The sequence below is a fragment of the Mobula hypostoma genome, chromosome 23 (assembly GCF_963921235.1).
Source record: "Mobula hypostoma chromosome 23, sMobHyp1.1, whole genome shotgun sequence".
In the NCBI taxonomy this organism is placed as follows: domain Eukaryota; kingdom Metazoa; phylum Chordata; class Chondrichthyes; order Myliobatiformes; family Myliobatidae; genus Mobula; species Mobula hypostoma.
The window spans coordinates 57282802-57300682 of NC_086119.1; the positions used below are offsets into that span (position 1 = coordinate 57282802).

A 17881-nucleotide genomic window follows, 5' to 3' on the forward strand; every position below is an offset into this window, starting at 1 on the left:
CCCCACGAGAGACTCACCCAGAAAGTCATGAGGCATGGGATCAGTGGAACCCTGGCTGTTTGGATAAAAAAATTGTCTTGAAGGAAGAAAGCAGAGAGTAGTAGTGGAAGGAAAATATTCTGCCTGGAGGTCGGTGACTAGTGGAGTGCCGCAAGGATCTGTCCTGGGACCCCTGCTCTTTGTGATTTTTATAAATGACCTGGATGAAGAGACGGAAGGATGGGTGAGTGAGTTTGCGGATGACACGAAGATTGGAGGAGTTGTGGACAGAGCTGTTGGTTGTCGAAGGTTACAAGAGGATATAGGCAGGAAGCAGAGTTGGGCAGAAAAGTGGCAGATGGAGTTCAGTCTGGATAAGTGTGAGGTGATGCATTTTGGAAGGACAAACCAGAAGGCTGAGTACAGGGTTAATAGTCCGTTACTGAAGAGTGTGGATGAACAGAGGGACCTTGGAGTTCAAATCCATGAATCCCTCAAGGTTGCTGCGCAGGTTGATAGGATAGCTCAGAAGGCCTATGGGATGTTACACTTCATTAATAGGGGATTGAGTTCAAGGGTAGAGAGGTCATATTGCAACTCTACAAATCTCTGGTAAGCCCACAGATTATTGTGTTCAGTTCTGGTCACCTCATTATAGGAAGGATGTGGAAGCTATGGAGAGGGTGCAGAGGAGAATTACCAAGGTGTTGCCTGGATTGGAAAACAAGTCTTCTGAAGCAATGTTAGCAGAGCTGGAACTTTTCTCTTTGGAGCGTAGAAGGATGAGGGGGGAATTGATAGAGGTCTACAAGATTATGATAGGGTGGATAGCTGGTACCTGTTTCCCAGGGCACGAATAGCAAACACCAAAGGGCATACGTACAAAGTTAAGGGAGAGAAGTTTAGGGGAGACATCAGGGCAAGTTTGTTTTTTTAAAAACACAAGGGGTTGTGGGTGCCTGGAATGACTTGCCAGAGATGGTGGTGGAGGCTAAAACATTAGGGGTATTTAAGAGGCTCTTGGACAGGCACATGGATGAAAGAAAAATAGAGGGTAACGGGGTAGTGTGGGTTTAGTACTTTTTTAAAAAAGGAATATATGGGTCGGCACAACATCGAGGGCCGAAGAGCCTGTACTGTGCTGTCGTATTCCAGTGTCTAGTGATACATTTTAAATATCTGAAGAGTGTCGCCTGGTCTGGCTCAACACGGAAGGAAAGACGGGTGGTTAGGTTAGCGTGTAATTTTGCGGGCAGTGGGAAAATTATCCCTCGTGTTTCTTGATCTTATTACTGGGGATTTAGTGCCATTTGACCCTGCAACTTTGACCTGGCCACCTTTTATTAAGGTGGTCAACGCTACCTGCCTTTGTAAACCCGATGAGCACTGGGACACACCAGTGATGTAAGTTGGGATCATGGGGTGTTTCAGGTCTTTCAACATCAGACACCCTCGCCCAAGGTTGATCACGCCCAGCGTGTGTTTTCCCAACAGACAAAGATAATGAAAGGCATCTCGCACAAAACCCTTCATCAAGACCGGAGAAAAAAAGATGAGGCCAGAGTAAGAAGGTTGGGGGAGTTGGGGGGGGGGGGGGCGGGAATGTGGAAATGGATGAATGGAAGAATTCGGCGGCCCAGAGGACACAAACACCAATGTCATTGGAGGGCAGAGGAGAGAAATTAATAATATTGGACTAGAGCAAGCATCTGAGGGCAGCTCAGAAGAACACTAACCGGACAATGCACCCGCTGTACCTGTCGTGATGCAAAGTTTACTTTGTACCGAACCTAGGAATGCCTGCTATGGCCAAGGATAGCCTAGAATGAAATTTCCAGCAGTCTATCCTGAGAAACACTGCACTGTAGCCTCCAGAGTTCCAGATTCAGGAGCTTGGTCATGGCTTGTGGCACTGAAACCTGATGGCAGTTAAAGGGTTAAACCCTTCCCACTCCCAGTGAGACAGCACACAGCATGTAGTCACTGTGCTGCCAATTACATGTACTGTAATTGACTTTCTATTCCACAATCTACTCTGCTTTCACAGCCGTAGGTTTGAGGAACTTTGATAGTGTCCCATTGAACTAAAAAACTTCAAACAATTGCATAACCTGCCTCACAAATCTTGAACTGTGTACGAGGAGAATATTCTGAGAATTTACTATGAATGAGTCACCATACAGTCTCTATATACAGAGTAAACCTCCTCCCACAGTGCAAGATTCTTAATAATATTAATTAAATTGAACGACAATACTCTATAATAGGCTACATTGTTAACCCTTTTGAGTACTGAAGGATAATCAGTTTTGTGATCCTGCAATAATCTCGAAGTCCATGAGTGAGTGTGCACATATTCCTCAGCAGACCAATGGGTAATACTCAATGCAGAAGCCCAAACTGCCATCACTGTCAGCTCACCAGCAGAGGCGGCAAAGGTCTGAAGAAACAAGTACACTTTGGAAGAGAGGCCGAGTCCAGCCTGTGCCAATTTCATACTCCAACAGCATTATCATAATTAAACATCAGTTTACTGAATACTGATGTGACCCTCATCTTCAAACGGGTTAACACTGGTTAGTTGCTCCAATAAAGGGAATACCTGTGGCCCTGGCTTGCAATGCCACGATTGCATAAGGCAGTCAATCAGAGCGGAGACGATGAAGGTGATGAGGAGAAAGAAAAAAATAAAAATAATGTCGAGGAGTAAAGCACATGCACCCAAGCATCAACATGACATGCAAAGCTGAAGCAGAGCTCTAAAGTATGGCCAGCATACCCTCTGAGATTCAGGAACTCCACCCAAATCCATCTGTACATTTGCACCATGGACCCTCTGGCTCGTAAGATAATTTTGAAGCAATGGAAACCCCATCAAGACCAGTATAGACAACCATTTGTTAAGTGCTTAATACCTACATCCCTGCCCCAGGACTCTGAATGGGCCATTCAAGGACATCAATTTTCATCATCTGAAGCCAGTCCATATTTGCTCTGACAGTGGGTTGTTGTTCTGCTGAAAAACAAACTTCCTTCCCAGTTTAAGCTTTCTGGCAGAGGCTAGCAGGTCTTTATCCAGCATTTCTCTGTATTCGGCAACATTCAGCTTCCCACCAATCCTGACCAGATTTCCAGCTGCTGCTGAACAGCATTCCCATAGCGTGACGCTCGTCCCTCCAGCACGGACGGCCCGGCTGGCTGAGGCTCGTCCCTCCGGCACGGACGGCCCGGCTGACTGAGGCTCGTCCCTCCGGCACGGACGGCCCGGCTGACTGAGGCTCGTCCCTCCGGCACGGACGGCCCGGCTGACTGAGGCTCGTCCCTTCGGCACGGACGGCCCGGCTGACTGAGGCTCGTCCCTCTGGCACGGACGGCCCGGCTGACTGAGGCTCGTCCCTCCGGCACGGACGGCCCGGCTGACTGAGGCTCGTCCCTCCGGCACGGACGGCCCGGCTGACTGAGGCTCGTCCCTCCGGCACGGACGGCCCGGCTGACTGAGGCTCGTCCCTCCGGCACGGACGGCCCGGCTGACTGAGGCTCGTCCCTCCGGCACGGACGGCCCGGCTGACTGAGGCTCGTCCCTCCGGCACGGACGGCCCGGCTGACTGAGGCTCGTCCCTCCGGCACCGACGGCCCGGCTGACTGAGGCTCCTACCTCCGGCACGGACAGCCCTGATGATGCTCCTACCTCCGGCACGGACGGCCCTGATGATGCTCCTACCTCCGGCACCGACGGCCCTGATGATGCTCCTACCTCCGGCACGGACGATGCTCCTACCTCCGGCACGGACGGCCCGGCTGACCCTCATCCCTCCGGCACGGACGGCCCGGCTGATGCTCGTCCCTCCGGCACGGACGGCCCGGCTGACCCTCATCCCTCCGGCATGGACGGCCCGGCTGACCCTCATCCCTCCGGCACGGACGGCCCGGCCGATGCTCCTACCTCCGGCACGGATGGCCCGGATGATACGCAGTAATAGAATTAGTGTTGAGGCCCCAATGTTCCACTTTGGTCTCATCCAACCAAAAGACCTTCTTCAACATCTTTACAGTATCTTCCAGGTGTTGCTTTGCAAAGACTTTACAGGCAAGGATATGCCTTTTTTAAAGCAGTACTTGTGGCGTAAATCTAATTCTGCACATCAGCCAGGTAACAACATCCGCACTACCAGAGCAATCACGGATTGGCTTCAAATGAAGAAAATCAATGACCTTAAGTGGCTCAGAGTCCTGACTTTAACCTGATCAAACATCGCTGGCAAGAGCTCAGGAATGCTGTCCACCGCCACTCCCCAACTAGTCTGGCACGGCTTGAGCAATTTTGCAGGGAGGAATGGGCAAATCTTGCTCCATCACACAGTGCAAAGCCAATAGAGACCTATTGAAAAAGACTACTGGCTGTAAGAGCTGTGAGAGGTGGTTCAGCAAAGGGGGATGAATACTTTTGAACTACTGACATTATCAGCTTTTGAATTTTTAGTTTTTCTACACTTCCCAATTTTCCCTGTTTTTTGGGCTCTACTGTGAAAAAGGAGCACGTGATTCACAAATAAAAATTCAGTTAAATTAATCAAAATCCCTAGTTGTAATACTCACTTGTGTGAACAAAGGGTTGGGGCTGAATACTTTCTCAAAGCACTAACTCCACAGCCACCTTCATCCCACCCTGCTTCCTGCAAGGACACTATTCATTCTCCCAGTCCCTCCGCCTCCAGAGTTTCTGTACTAGTACCCGACATGTCTTTGTCCTGAATGTGGCACTGGTACCCATTAGCAAAGACACTGACCACACCTTCCTCAATTCCCTTCTGCTTTTTCTCTCCCTCCCTCCCCCAAACGGAGCAGGACAGGGTTCCCCTGGTCACATTCAATGGACCATTCACCATCTTCAAAGATCTCCCGACCAGACTGGGGCATTTTCAAAGGACCATTCCCCTTGCAGCTCCAAACTTCCCACTCTTAAGGTGCTTCCCCTCACAACGGCCGATGATGCAATACATGATCTTTCACCTCTTCTCTTTCCTAAATCCAGGGACTCAAACAAACAGTCTCTGCAGGTGTAGCAGCAGTTCACTTCACTACAAGAGGCTGCCATGTTACCCGAGGGAATGCTACCAGGGATTGATCTTGATTTTCTACATGAACCCTTACCACCTGCCCATCAGTCAAGAAATGAGTTGGGAAAAATGTATTTTTGAACCTAAACTCCATGAGACCAAATTTTAAGGTAGTAATTTGTGAATTCTGTGAGGGTGAATTTCTGTAACTTAAACAGTCCTGATGTGGGGAGGGGAGGGCTATTTTCTATATTCACACTGCGGGTCCCTCTACAGTGGAGAAACCAGACACTGCTTCAATCTCAGCTAACTTGATAACTGTCTGTATTATCCATCTGTGATTATTGGCTCAGCTTATTTTTTTGTTTTTTCCTCAGAACAGAGGACACACCATTTCTTTTCTTACTTATTGCCTGTCTAGCATTTTGTCTGGAGGCTGAGAAGGTAGCCTGGCCCCACAATGTGCATCTGAGAGGTGTGGCAGCAGGCAGTGTGATAGCAGCATGTCTTCTGCACACAGCTTCCCTCCCAGCATACAGCAGGTGAGAATCAGACTCGGGAATTTAACTCCATGTGCTGGAAGACTTGCAGAAGAAATGTACTCTCTTTGGGCAAGAGGATCCTTCAGTGTAGGTAAAGATGCTCTTAGCATTTAGTGGCAGAAAATGTGACACTTAGCAGCACAAATCCACAGATGGCAGTGGGTCTTATTACGGTACATTCAAATCCTACACACAGCAACATGAAACAGGAATTTCCCCATTCTGCGATGGAACACCCCTTTAGAGCCAGAAACAAGTGTTTCAGGAGAGCAACACAAGAGCAGATTGAAACAAAAATCAAGTGTTTGCAGATTAGTAAATTGATTTTAACTCCAGACCAGAGCTCCGTGAAGCCAGTAGAATGCAGAGATAAATCACTAACCCAACATATTTCCTATCAAACCAGCAAATAACTGAACATACATACCTTGATGTGGGGAGACTGCATTTTTTGATACAATTCCAGAGAATAATGGTGAAGCCACATTTCAATAAAGATCTGTTTTAAAAAAAAAACAAAGTAATTAGTAAAGAAGAAACAAGAGGAAATAATCCCTCTTGAATTCTAACTCACCCTCAAGCCCATTTGCAGATCCAGGTTTTTGCCTGCATTCATTTGTCTGTCACAACTTTACAATTCCTGATATTTTGAAATTAAGAGAACTTTTTCATTAAATTAAACACTTCTGGCCTAATTTTGAAAGACCAGCGTAATTGAACCCAAGGATATATGAGCTCACCAGTGACCAACAATTCCTTTCCTTGCTGTCCTGATATCAATGTTTCAGCCATCCTCCCTGCCATTGTCAACATGCATATTTAGCTTTCTTAAGATAGAGTACAATCTTGCACCGTACAGTCAAAACTGTAGAAATTCACTTACCCTCAAAGACCGAGGGCATCCAAGCTAACATTCATGGCTTTCGGACTGCTAGAATGCATTTTAATACATTAATTTAAAAACAAAAGCTATTTTAAGGATCCTACATAAGAGTGAGCACAGAACAACTTCATGTCTGCACAAACCTCAGTCTGGACAACTGGGCAGACAATATGGATAAGGATTGCAATCAAAGATTGGTAGGAAAATGATCTTTCAAACAGGAGTTAACTAGGGCACTGCCTAGATATGTCCACAAGAGGGAAAAGCACATTTAAAGCAAGAACTCTTTCAATGATAAAATATTAAAATGAAACAGTTAAACAGACTTGAGGCTTCAGAATTCAGTAAAACACCAAGAGGACTGAAAGGAAATGAGGGAGAAAGAGAGCCAGAGAATAGATTACCAGCTAAATATAAAGTATTTTATAAATTCAAGAACTGAATTGGTAGTCAAAGGAAAACCATTGTTGAGTATTGAGTAGTGATGAGTATTGACAAGTCACTAAATAAATACTTTGTATCTGTCTTTACCAAGGATTAGGATATTGCCGATGAGTGAACTCAGCCTTTTCTCCTTGGAGCGACAGAGGATGAGAGGTGACCTGATAGAGGTGTATAAGATGATGAGAGCCATCAATCCTGTGGATAGACAGAGGCTTTTTCTCAAGGGCTGAAATGGCTAACATAAGGGGGCATAGTTTTAAGGTGCTTGGAAGCAGGTACAGAGGGGATGTCAGGGGTAAGTGGTGAGTACGGGGAATGGGCTGCCGGTGACGGTGGTGGAGGCGGATACGATAGGGTCTTTTAAGAGACTCCTGGATAGGTACATGGAGCTTAAAAAAAAAGGGCTATGGGTAATCCTAGGTAATTCCTAAAGCAAGTACATGTTGGGCACAGCATTGTGGGCCGAAGGGCCCGTATTGTGCTGTAGGTTTTCTATGCTGCTAAAAGCTTGACAAAAGAAAAAAAAAGCGTTAACAAGGGATTCTGACACAGAGCCAAAACCGCTTAACCCAGGCTTTGTTGGGGAGGCAAAGGGAGACCAGAGGATGAAAGTGGGAGCAAGAAAGACAGACAAATTTGTGAAGGAAGATTTAAATGTGAAGATCAGAATTTTAAAGTTAGGCGTTACTGATTTGGGAGTCAAAGTAGCTTATCAAACACAGAATGTGTGGAAGCAACACGGCAAGAGCACTCGTATTCAACGTTTCTCTCCTGAGGTGCTGGGTGTTTCCAGCATTTCTGGACATGCTGAATTTTGAGAGTGCAGGATGAGACGGTGCTGGAGGGGCCTCAGCCCTTGAGCTTGTCCAACAGGCAAACTTGTGGCTCAAATTAGTACAAAGAGGTTTGATTTCGTGGCCGTTACAGAGATGTGTTGCAGGGTGGAGAGGGTTTAAATATCCAAGGATATCAGGTAATACCGAAGGAATCAGAATCAGGTTTATTATCACCGGCACGTGACGTGAAATTTGTTAACTTAGCAGCAGTAGTTTAATGCAATACATCTAGCAGACAGAAAAAATAATAAATAAAATCAATTACATATATTGAATAAATTATTTAAAAATGTGTATATTAAAAAAGTGAGGTTGTGTCCAAAGCTTTGGTCCGTTCAGGAATCAGATGGCAGAGGGGAAGAAGCTGTTCCTGAATCGCTGAGTGTGTAAGGATGAGATCAGGGTGATAATAAGAGATGATACAAGATCTAAGGAGCAGAATGTTGAATCCATCTGGGAAGAGATTAGGAATAGTAAAGGGAAAAAAAAAGAAAAATCACTGCTGGGAGTTGTCTATCGGCTACCGAATAATAACATTACAGTGGCACAGGCTATAAACAGAACTATCTGAGGCATGTAAGAATGGAACAACAGTTATCATGGGGGACTTTCAACTTGCACATAGGTTGGGTGAATCAAGTTAGCGGAGGCAGTCTTGAGGACTTCACAGAAAGCATCCGTGATGGCTTTCTTGGCCAGCATGTTACTGAACCTGCAAGGGAATGTGCTCTCTTAGATCTGGTCCTGTGCAATGAGACAGGTAAAATTAGTGATCTTGTAGTTAGGGAAAGAGTGATCACAGTATGATCGAGTTTCTCATACAAATGGAGGGTATAAAACCAGTGTATTATGCCTAAGTAATGGAGACTGTAATGGGATGAGGAAGGATTTGGCTGCTGTAGACTGGGAACACAGGCTACATGGTGGGATGGTTGAGGAACAGTGGAAGACATTCAAAGAGATTATTCACGGTGCTCAATAAAAGTATATTCCAGTTAAAAGCAACAACAGTAAGGGTGGGGAGAGCCAGCCTTGGATAACTAAGGAAATAAAAGAAGGCATCAAACTAAAAGCTCATGCATACAAAGTGGCCAAGAGTAGTGGGAAACTGGAGGACTGAGGTGAAAAAAAGCAACAAAGAACCACTAAGTGAACAATAAAGAAAGGGAAACTAGATTATAAAAATAAACTAGCACAAAATATAAAAACGTATAGTAAAAGTTTTTATAATTATATGAAGCAGAAAAGGGTGGCTAAAGTGAACGTAGATCCCTTGGAGGACGAGAAGGGGAATTGATATTGGGTAATGAGGAAATGGCCGAGGCTTTGAATGACTATTTTGTGTCGCTCTTCACAATGGAGGGCACATCTAACATGCCAAAGACAGATGTTATGGATGTGATGCGAGGTGAGGACCTCGATACAATAGCTGTCACTGAAGAGGTAGTGCTGAGCAAACCTGTGGGACTGAAGATAGACAAGTCCCCTGGTCTTGGTGGAATGCATCCCAGGGTACTGAAAGAAATGGCAGCGGTTATAGTAGAGGCTTTGGTGATAATTTACTAAAATTCTCTGGATTCTGGGCAGGTCCCGGCGGATTGGAAGACGGCGAATCTCAAGCCACTGTTCAAAAAAAGGATGTAGACAAAAGGCAGGTAACTATAGGCCAGTTAGTTTAACATCTCTATTTGGGATAATGCTTGCAGCTATCATTAAAGAAATAGCGAGGCATCTGGAAAGAAATGGATCCATCAGGCAGACGCAGCATGGATTCATCAAAGGCAGGTCCTGTTTGACAGACTTCTGGAGTTCTTTGAGGATATAACGAGCACAGTGGATAGAGGGGAACAGATGGACATTATTTAGTTGGATTTTCAGAAGGCATTTGTTAAGGTGCCACATAAAAGACTTATTCATAGAAACATAGAAAATAGGTGCAGGAGTAGGCCATTCGGCCCTTCGAGCCTGCACCGCCATTTATTATGATCATGGCTGATCATCCAACTCAGAACCCAGCCTTCCCTCCATACCCCCTGACCCCTGTAGCCACAAGGGCCATATCTAACTTCCTTTTAAACATAGCTAATGAACTGGCCTCAACAGTTTGCTGTGGCAGAGAATTCCACAGATTCACCACTCTCTGTGTGAAGAAGTTTTTCCTAACCTCGGTCCTAAAAGGCTTCCCCTCTATCCTCAAACTGTGACCCCTCGTTCTAGACCTCCCCAACATCGGGAACAATCTTCCTGCATCTAGCCTGTCCAATCCCTTTAGGATCTTATACGTTTCAATCAGATCCCCCCTCAATCTTCTAAATTCCAACGAGTACAAGCCCAGTTCATCCAGTCTTTGCCAGTTTTCTCTCATAATCTTTTTTCCCCTTCCTAATTAAGCCCTTTGTCCTCCTCTGCTGAACTCTGAATTTCTCCCAGTCCTCAGGTGAGCCACTTTCTCTGGCTAATTTGTATGCTACTTCTTTGGAATTGATACTATCCCTAATTTCTCTTGTCAGCCACGGGTGCACTACCTTCCTTGATTTATTCTTTTGCCAAACTGGGATGAACAATTGTTGTAGTTCATCCATGCAACCTTTAAATGCCTGCCATTGCATATCCACCGTCAATCCTTGAAGTGTCATTTGCCAGTCTATCTTAGCTAATTCATGTCTCATACCTTCAAAGTTACCCCTCTTTATTCATAAGATAATGATGCATAGAGTTGAGGGTGATGTATTATCATGGATAGAGGATTGGTTAACTAATAGAAAGCTGGGAGTTGGGGTACATGAGTGTTACTCTGGTTGGCAATCAGTAGTGAGCAGTGTACTGCAGGGGTCAGCGCTGGGCCTGCAACTGTTCAAGTTGCACATTAACCATCTGGAAGAGGGGACCAAGTGTAGTGTATCTAAGTTTGCTGATGATACTAAACTGAGTGGAAAAGCAAATTGTGCAGAAGATACGGAGAGTCTGCAGAGAGATATTGATAGGTTAAGTGAGTGGGCAAGTGTCTGGCCGATGGAGTACGATGTCGGTAAATGCGAGGTCATCCACTTGGAAGGAAAAATGAAAGAACAGGTTATTATTTAATTGGTAAAAATTTGCAGCATGCTGCTGTGTAGAGAGACGTGGGAGTGCTTGTGCATGAATCACAAAAGTTGGTTTGCAGGTGCAGCAGGCTATCAAGAAGGCAAATGGGTTGTTGGCCTTCATTGCTAGAGGGATTGAAATTAAAAGCAGGGAGGTATGTTGCAACTGTACAGGGTATCAGTGAGACCGCACCTGGAGTACTGCGTGCAGTTCTGGTATCCTTACTTGAGGAAGGATATACTGGTTTTGGAGGCAGTGCAGAGGTGGTTCACCAGGTTGATTCCAGAGATGAGGGATGAGGCTACAAGGAGAGATTGAGTCACCTGGGACTGTTCTCACTGGAATTCAGAAGAATGAGAGGAGATTTTATAGACACAAAGTTATTAAAGGGATAGATAAGATCGAGGCAGGAAAGTTGCTTCCACTGGTAGGTGAGATTTGAACTAGGGGACATAACCTCAAGATTCAGGGGAGTAGATTTAGGACAGAGATGAGGAGGAACTCCTTTTCCCAGAGGGTGGTGAATCTGTGGAATTCTCTGCCTAATGAAGTAGTGGAGACAACCTCAGTAAATATATTTAAGACAAGGTTGGGTAGATCTTTGCATAGTAGGGGAATTAAGGAAAAGTCCTTGGGGAAAAGACCGGTAGGTGGAGATGAGTTCATGGCCAGATCAGCCATGATCTTATTGAATGGCGGGGCAGGCTCAATGGGCCAGACGGCCGACTCCTGCTCCTATTTCTTATGTTCTTACGTTACGAGGCACCAACCTGAATCCTATAGAAATAATGAAGCAAAGGCAAAAGCACAAAGGGGATTGTAGTGACAACACCTGGTGACAGTGAACCAGGCTGGGATCAGAAGCTCTGCCCAGTCAGACAACAGTAAACCCTACAGATGAAACAGTCTTGGACCAGACTCCCTGCTACTGCAACAGCAATAACCAAGGGAGGGACCAGAAAGTGAAACTCCAACACACTGCACCCTCACCTGAAGCAACGTCTCTGATCTCCAGATTTCTTGTGCGGCTGGGTCGGTGGTGACCGAGGGTTGGTGGGATATACAACGTTTCAGTAGGCTGGTGTGGGGCCCACCATAGGAGGTGAATGGGACACTCTGAGTTCTGCGGAATGCAAAGTGCAAGAAAAATTCCATTAAAGGAATAAAATCAGAAATCTCAGGCACTGAAATGCAATGTATCAACTGAGCATGTGTAACCAACTATTGAAGAGATGTTAACTAGCTTCCTCACTCAGTAAACACAAGAGATACTGCAAATGCTGAAAACACACAAAATGCTGGAAGACCCCAGGCTGGGCAGCTTCTGTGGAGATATCAGCCCGAAACTGCAACTGTTTGCTCTCCTCCATAGGTGGTGGCCAACTTGCTGAGTTCCTCAGTATTGTGTGTGTATTCCTCACTTAGTATCCCTGTTGACTACCTGCACAGATTCTGATAGATCATAGTCATTAAATCCAACTAGCAGGTCGTTAATTACAGAGATACTAATCCACACTCACTTAGTAATTTGTCCCCGAGTTACTGACTGTCTCTGCAGATGACGAAGGATATTACAAGACTGATCAGGAGAAAGGGAAGCAAATGGCAGGCGTCAGCAACTGGAGTCAAATGAGTCTTGGAAGAATACAGAGAATAAAGGCAGCATGTGGCACACTTGTCTTCATTGGCTGGGGGCAATAGAATATAACATTTGGGATGTTAAGTTGCAACTTTACAGAACACTGGCTAGACTACACTTGAAGTACTACGTGTAGTTTCAGTCGCCACACTATAGGAAGCATATGGTTGCACTGGAAAGAATGTGCCTTCAGGACCTTGCCTGGACTGGGAGACTTAAGTTACGGGGACAGAATAAATAGATGGAGCGCTGACCTAAGAGATATGATGTAAAATAATGAAACAAAAACCGATAGGGCATATAATCAGAGTCTTTCTCACAAAACAAGAGGACAGGTTTAAGGTGAGAGCAAGGGATCTGAGCGGAAAGTACATTCTACTTTGGTTGAATGTGTGGTTGAAATCTGGCAAAGGTGGAATCAGATATAATCACTAGAGGCACTCGTTTAGGCAAGGCATAGAAGGATGTGGACACAATGCAGGCAAATGGTATGGAGTGTGTGGCCTGTTTCTGTGCTAAATGACTGACAACTCAGCTTCCTACCAATCTCTCAGTAAACCTTTTCGAAACTTCATTCTGGTTGTGTTAATAGAGTCCTCTAAAGCCCTCACAAACTCCATCCTTTTCTCTGCCCGTAACAACCCTGACAAAACCCTTAACAACCCTGAAGACACTTTGTGGTTGCTAATGTAGTGAGTTTCTCAGTAACCACCCCAAATCAGCATTTAAAATTGAAAGTAAACGTACACATTCATCAGCACAATGTAATCCCCATACTGAACAGAAGGAAGGGTGCTGCATTGCTCCAACTATCAGCTCAAATACCAGTGCCACACAAGGGAACACATTTTATTCTTAATCTTAAACCCACCCCTGTGCTAGACAACAAATTAACAGTTTGCCATGCAGATAGCTTTCAACGCAGTAACAGAAGTCAGAGGACGGAGCACGTCTACCTTGGTGCCGGAGGAGAGACGGTGCCACAAGCATTCATGAACGGCGACGGTGGCACATTGCCTTCTATTGGCAGGAAGTACTTCAGATACTGATCAACTACCACAAAATAGGCACTGTCTGAGGTGCTGAAGAGCTGTCCTGGGGGGCAATTCTGTAACGAGAGTTGACAACACTATAGGGAGCTGCACAAAATGCAACAAAACTACTCCAGCCCCTTAATCTCTGTTAGGCATTCCATCACCAGATTTTCCAGGAGATGAGTCTCAAGCACAAATTTCCCTTTTATCCCACAATAATTAAATGCAAACATACACAGTGAAACATTTGAAGGCTCCGTACAACAACTCAGAGACTGGTTTTACAGCGTCTCCAAGGAGGTAGGAGGCAGAGGAGTTATATCGCACCTTGCTGGGCTAAGGGCCATAGTAGCTAAAGGCAGCACTGCCAACAGCACAGCGAGGAATTTTAAGCTGCACAAGGATAAGGGTCAGGGGTACAAGGATTGAAAACAAGGTGAGGAATGTGGTCATGGAGGGATTCAAAAATGATGATAAGAATTTTTAAGATCCAGGTCAGACTAGGAACCAAACATGAGGTACTGGGTAAGGATTACATGGGCAGTTCTGAACAAGCTCAAGGTCATGTGGGAGGTCAGCAGCCAGCCAGAGGATTAGAATATACAAGTCATGCATTATTAAAGGCATGGATGTAGTTTTCAACAACAGATGAACAAGGTAGGTATGAACCAAACGACGTTGTGGAGGTGGAAGTAGAGCGTGAAACAACATGTCCAACACATTCCTCCCAGCTTTATTTCCTGCAGCACCATCCTGTCAGAATCAGGTTCATTATCACCGGCATGTGTCGTGAGCTTTGTTAACTTAGCAGCAGCAGCAGTTCAATGCAATACATAATATAGAAGAAAAATAAATCAATTACAATATACATATATTGAATAGATTAAAAATCGTGCAAAAAAGAGAAATAATATATATTTTAAAAAGTGAGGCAGTGCTCATGGATTCAATATCCATTTAGGAATCAGATGACAGAGGGGAAGAAGCTGTTCCTGAATCACTGAGTGTGTGCCTTCAGGCTCCTGTACCTCCTACCTGATGGTAACAGTGAGAAAAGGGCATGTCCTGGGTGCTGGAGGTCATTAATAATGGACGCTGCCTTTCTGAATTTTAAAAGGGCATGTTTAATCTTTACAGAACAAGTTACAAGTTACAGATCACATGTAGCCAACATATTTAAACACCTCTAGTGGTGTGCCTCAGGGATCTGTACTGGGTCCAATGTTATTTGTCATATACATTAATGATCTGGATGATGGGGTGGTAAATTGGATTAGTAAGTAGGCAGATGATACCAAGATAGGTGGAGTTGTGGATAATGAAGTAGGTTTTCAAAGCTTGCAGAGAGATTTAGGCCAGTTAGAAGAGTGGGCTGAAAGATGGCAGATGGAGTTTAATGCTGAAAAATGTGAGGTGCTACAGTTTGGTAGGACTAATCAAAATAGGACATACATGGTAAATGGTAGGGCAATGAAGAATGCAGTAGAACAGAGGGATCTAGGAATAATGGTGTATAGTTCCCTGAAGGTGGAATCTCATGTGGATAGGGTGGTGAAGAAAGCTTTTGGTATGCTGGCCTCTATAAATCAGAACATTGAGTATAGGAGTTGGGATGTAATGTTGAAATTGTACAAGGCATTGGTGAGGCCAAATTTGGAGTATTGTGTACAGTTTTGGTCACCGAATTATAGGAAAGATGTCAACAAAATAGACAGAGTACAGAGAAGGTTTACGAGAATGTTACCTGGGTTTCATCTCCTAAGTTACATAGAAAGGTTGAACAAGTTGGATTTTTATTCGTTGGAACGTAGAAGGTTGAGGGGGGACTTGATAGAGGTATTTAAAATTATGAGGGGGATAGATAGAGTTGACGTGGATAGGCTTTTTCCATTGAGAGTAGGGGAGATTCAAACAAGAGGACATGAGTTGAGAGTTAAAGGGTAAAAGTTTAGGGGTAACACGAGGGGGAACTTCTTTACTCAGAGAGTGGTAGCTGTGTGGAACGAGCTTCCAGCAGAAGTGGTTGAGGCAGGTTCGATATTGTCATTTGAAGTTAAATTGGATAGATATATGGACAGGAAAGGAATGGAGGGTTATGGGCTCAGTGCAGGTCGGTGGGACTAGGTGAGAGTAAGAGTTCAGCAAAACTAGAAGGGCCGAGATGGCCTGTTTCCGTGCTGTAATTGTTATATGGTTATATATAAAGAGATGTCCATCTGCTGGGGGGAGGATGGACGAAACACTTGGGCCACAACATACAACAACAGCTACTTACCCGTGGTGCAGTAAGGTGCCTAGCAAAATTGAAGAAATAATATTCAAAGGGATCTTGTCACATAGGTTAAGGGTGAAATCAAAGTTTACTTTTCAAAAGATAAAGGCCCAATATCAGAGCTTTTCCATTACAAGTTCTATTATTATTAATCTTTTTATTATTTTGAATATATATCAGTAACAATATAAACCGAGATTGAGACATTGTCAAAATCATAGATATTGTTAAAGTAGTATAAAATATAATAAAAAAATGAAAACAACAATTCTCCTCGTATCAGTTTATGAAGAGAAAAAAAATTTGGTTTTAAATGGAAAGAAAAACCCACTACACTATAGAAAAAAAAAACAGAAAAAAGACTGGGCAGCCCATTTGTAGGATACAACCAAAAAACAGAAAGAAAGACTTTCTGATCAAATCTACAACTTTGAAAAAATAAGATTGAAAGAGTAATAAATCAGTTTAAATGAAAATATTAGATAAAAGGTCGCCAGATTTGCTCAAATTTAAAGGATGTATCAAATGTCTGACTACTTATTTTCTCTAAATTTAAACAGGGCATAATGGAGGAGAGCCAATAAAAGACCGTAGGTGGATTAGAATCCTTCCACTTCAATAAAACGGCTCTCCTAGCCAGTAAGGTTGAAAAGGCTATCATACGTCGAGCAGAAACAGGAATATCTCCTGCTTCCAATGGGATAATCCCAAAAATTGCCATAAGCAAATTAGGTTGTAGATCCAGATCCAAAACTTTGGATGGTATTTTAAAAACGTCTCTCCAGAAGTTATCTAGCTTTATACAAGACCAATACATACGAGTTAAAGTGGCCAACTCAGTATTATATCTGTCACAAATAGGATTGATATTGGAGAAAATATGCACTAGTTTATCCTTTGACTTATGGGCCTGATGCACTACCTTGAACTGTATCAAGGAATGATAGGCACAAATAGATGAGTTGTTAACCAAATGAAAAATTTTACCCAATGATTATTTGAAAATGACGCCAGTTCATGCCTTAGCTATTGCCAATGTGACAATTCAGAACTTTTACACAGAACAAGAAACTCCACTATGGTTGGTCCCAAGCCCCACTGAGAAAGGAGGGAGGTTGCACATGGGGCTGGCACCCCACCCTGTAAAATCCCAGTGCTACAGAAATGCCAACAGAAGCTCCGAAGACCACATCCCTGGGGGGGGTGGATTTTTGATGGACTATACCTGGAGACTGACATAGTACAGATGACTGTGATGAGCTGCTGTTGGCAGCCTCTACTCCAGTTGGGGTGATGGGTTAAAATATTTGTACAGGGGCACCATGATTTTCTTACAGCACAAATCTGGTGGCTCTGCCAAGCCAGCTCAAGCCGTCTTTAAATAAGCAGAAAATACATTTTTTTTTTACAAAAGTAACTGGATTCCTTAACTACAGTGCCTTGAAAAGTATTCAGTCCCCACAACTATTTTCACATTTTCTAAATTTAAAATGTTGAATGAGGATATATTGAGCTGATCTACAAAACATTGTGCATCATATCAAATCAAAAGAAAAATTCCAAAAACTCAAGAACTTACTAAAAATTAAAAACCAAAATTCTGAGGCTGAAAAAGTATTCGTCACCTTTGTAATCACTGCACTAACTTTCCTCAGGTGCAATACTGTTTATTAGCTCACCACCTCACCCATTGTTAATGGAGAAAATTGGAGGATCACCTGTTTTCAATGAATTTACAAGAATAAATACCCAGTCTCTGTAAGGTCTCACAGTATGGCAAATTTTCAACAGACCAAAACAAAATGAAGACAAAAGAGCATTGAAGACAAGTCAGGGAAATGATAACAGAGAAGCACAAATCTGGGAAAGATACAAGACCACCTCAAAGGCAGTGAACATAGCTCGGAGCTCAGCCTAGTCCACCATGAAAAAGTGGAACAAATATGAAAGCACAGCCACGCTGCCAGGGTCAGGCCACCCCTCTACGCTGAGTCGCCAGAGGAGAACAGCAATTGCAAGAGAGGTGACTGTGATGCCAACACTCACTCTGAGTGAGCTGCAGAAGTCAGCCGCACACACTCAGGAGGTTCACACTTGTCAAAGGTGGTAAC

At 44.1% G+C, this 17881-nt stretch overlaps 1 protein-coding gene across 2 annotated transcripts in view; it reads right to left on the minus strand.

The window, feature by feature from the left end:
- Positions 1-17881, minus strand: part of smpd4 (sphingomyelin phosphodiesterase 4) — a 94343-nt gene that overhangs the window by 48455 nt on the left and 28007 nt on the right. For both annotated transcript variants that reach the window (XM_063031699.1, XM_063031698.1), the window contains exons 6-9: positions 15774-15826; positions 13421-13572; positions 11816-11948; positions 6006-6077 (exon numbers count right to left, since the gene is read on the minus strand). In XM_063031699.1, coding sequence (XP_062887769.1) covers positions 6006-6077; positions 11816-11948; positions 13421-13572; positions 15774-15826 — 410 coding nt within the window. The remainder of the gene's footprint in view (positions 1-6005; positions 6078-11815; positions 11949-13420; positions 13573-15773; positions 15827-17881) is intronic.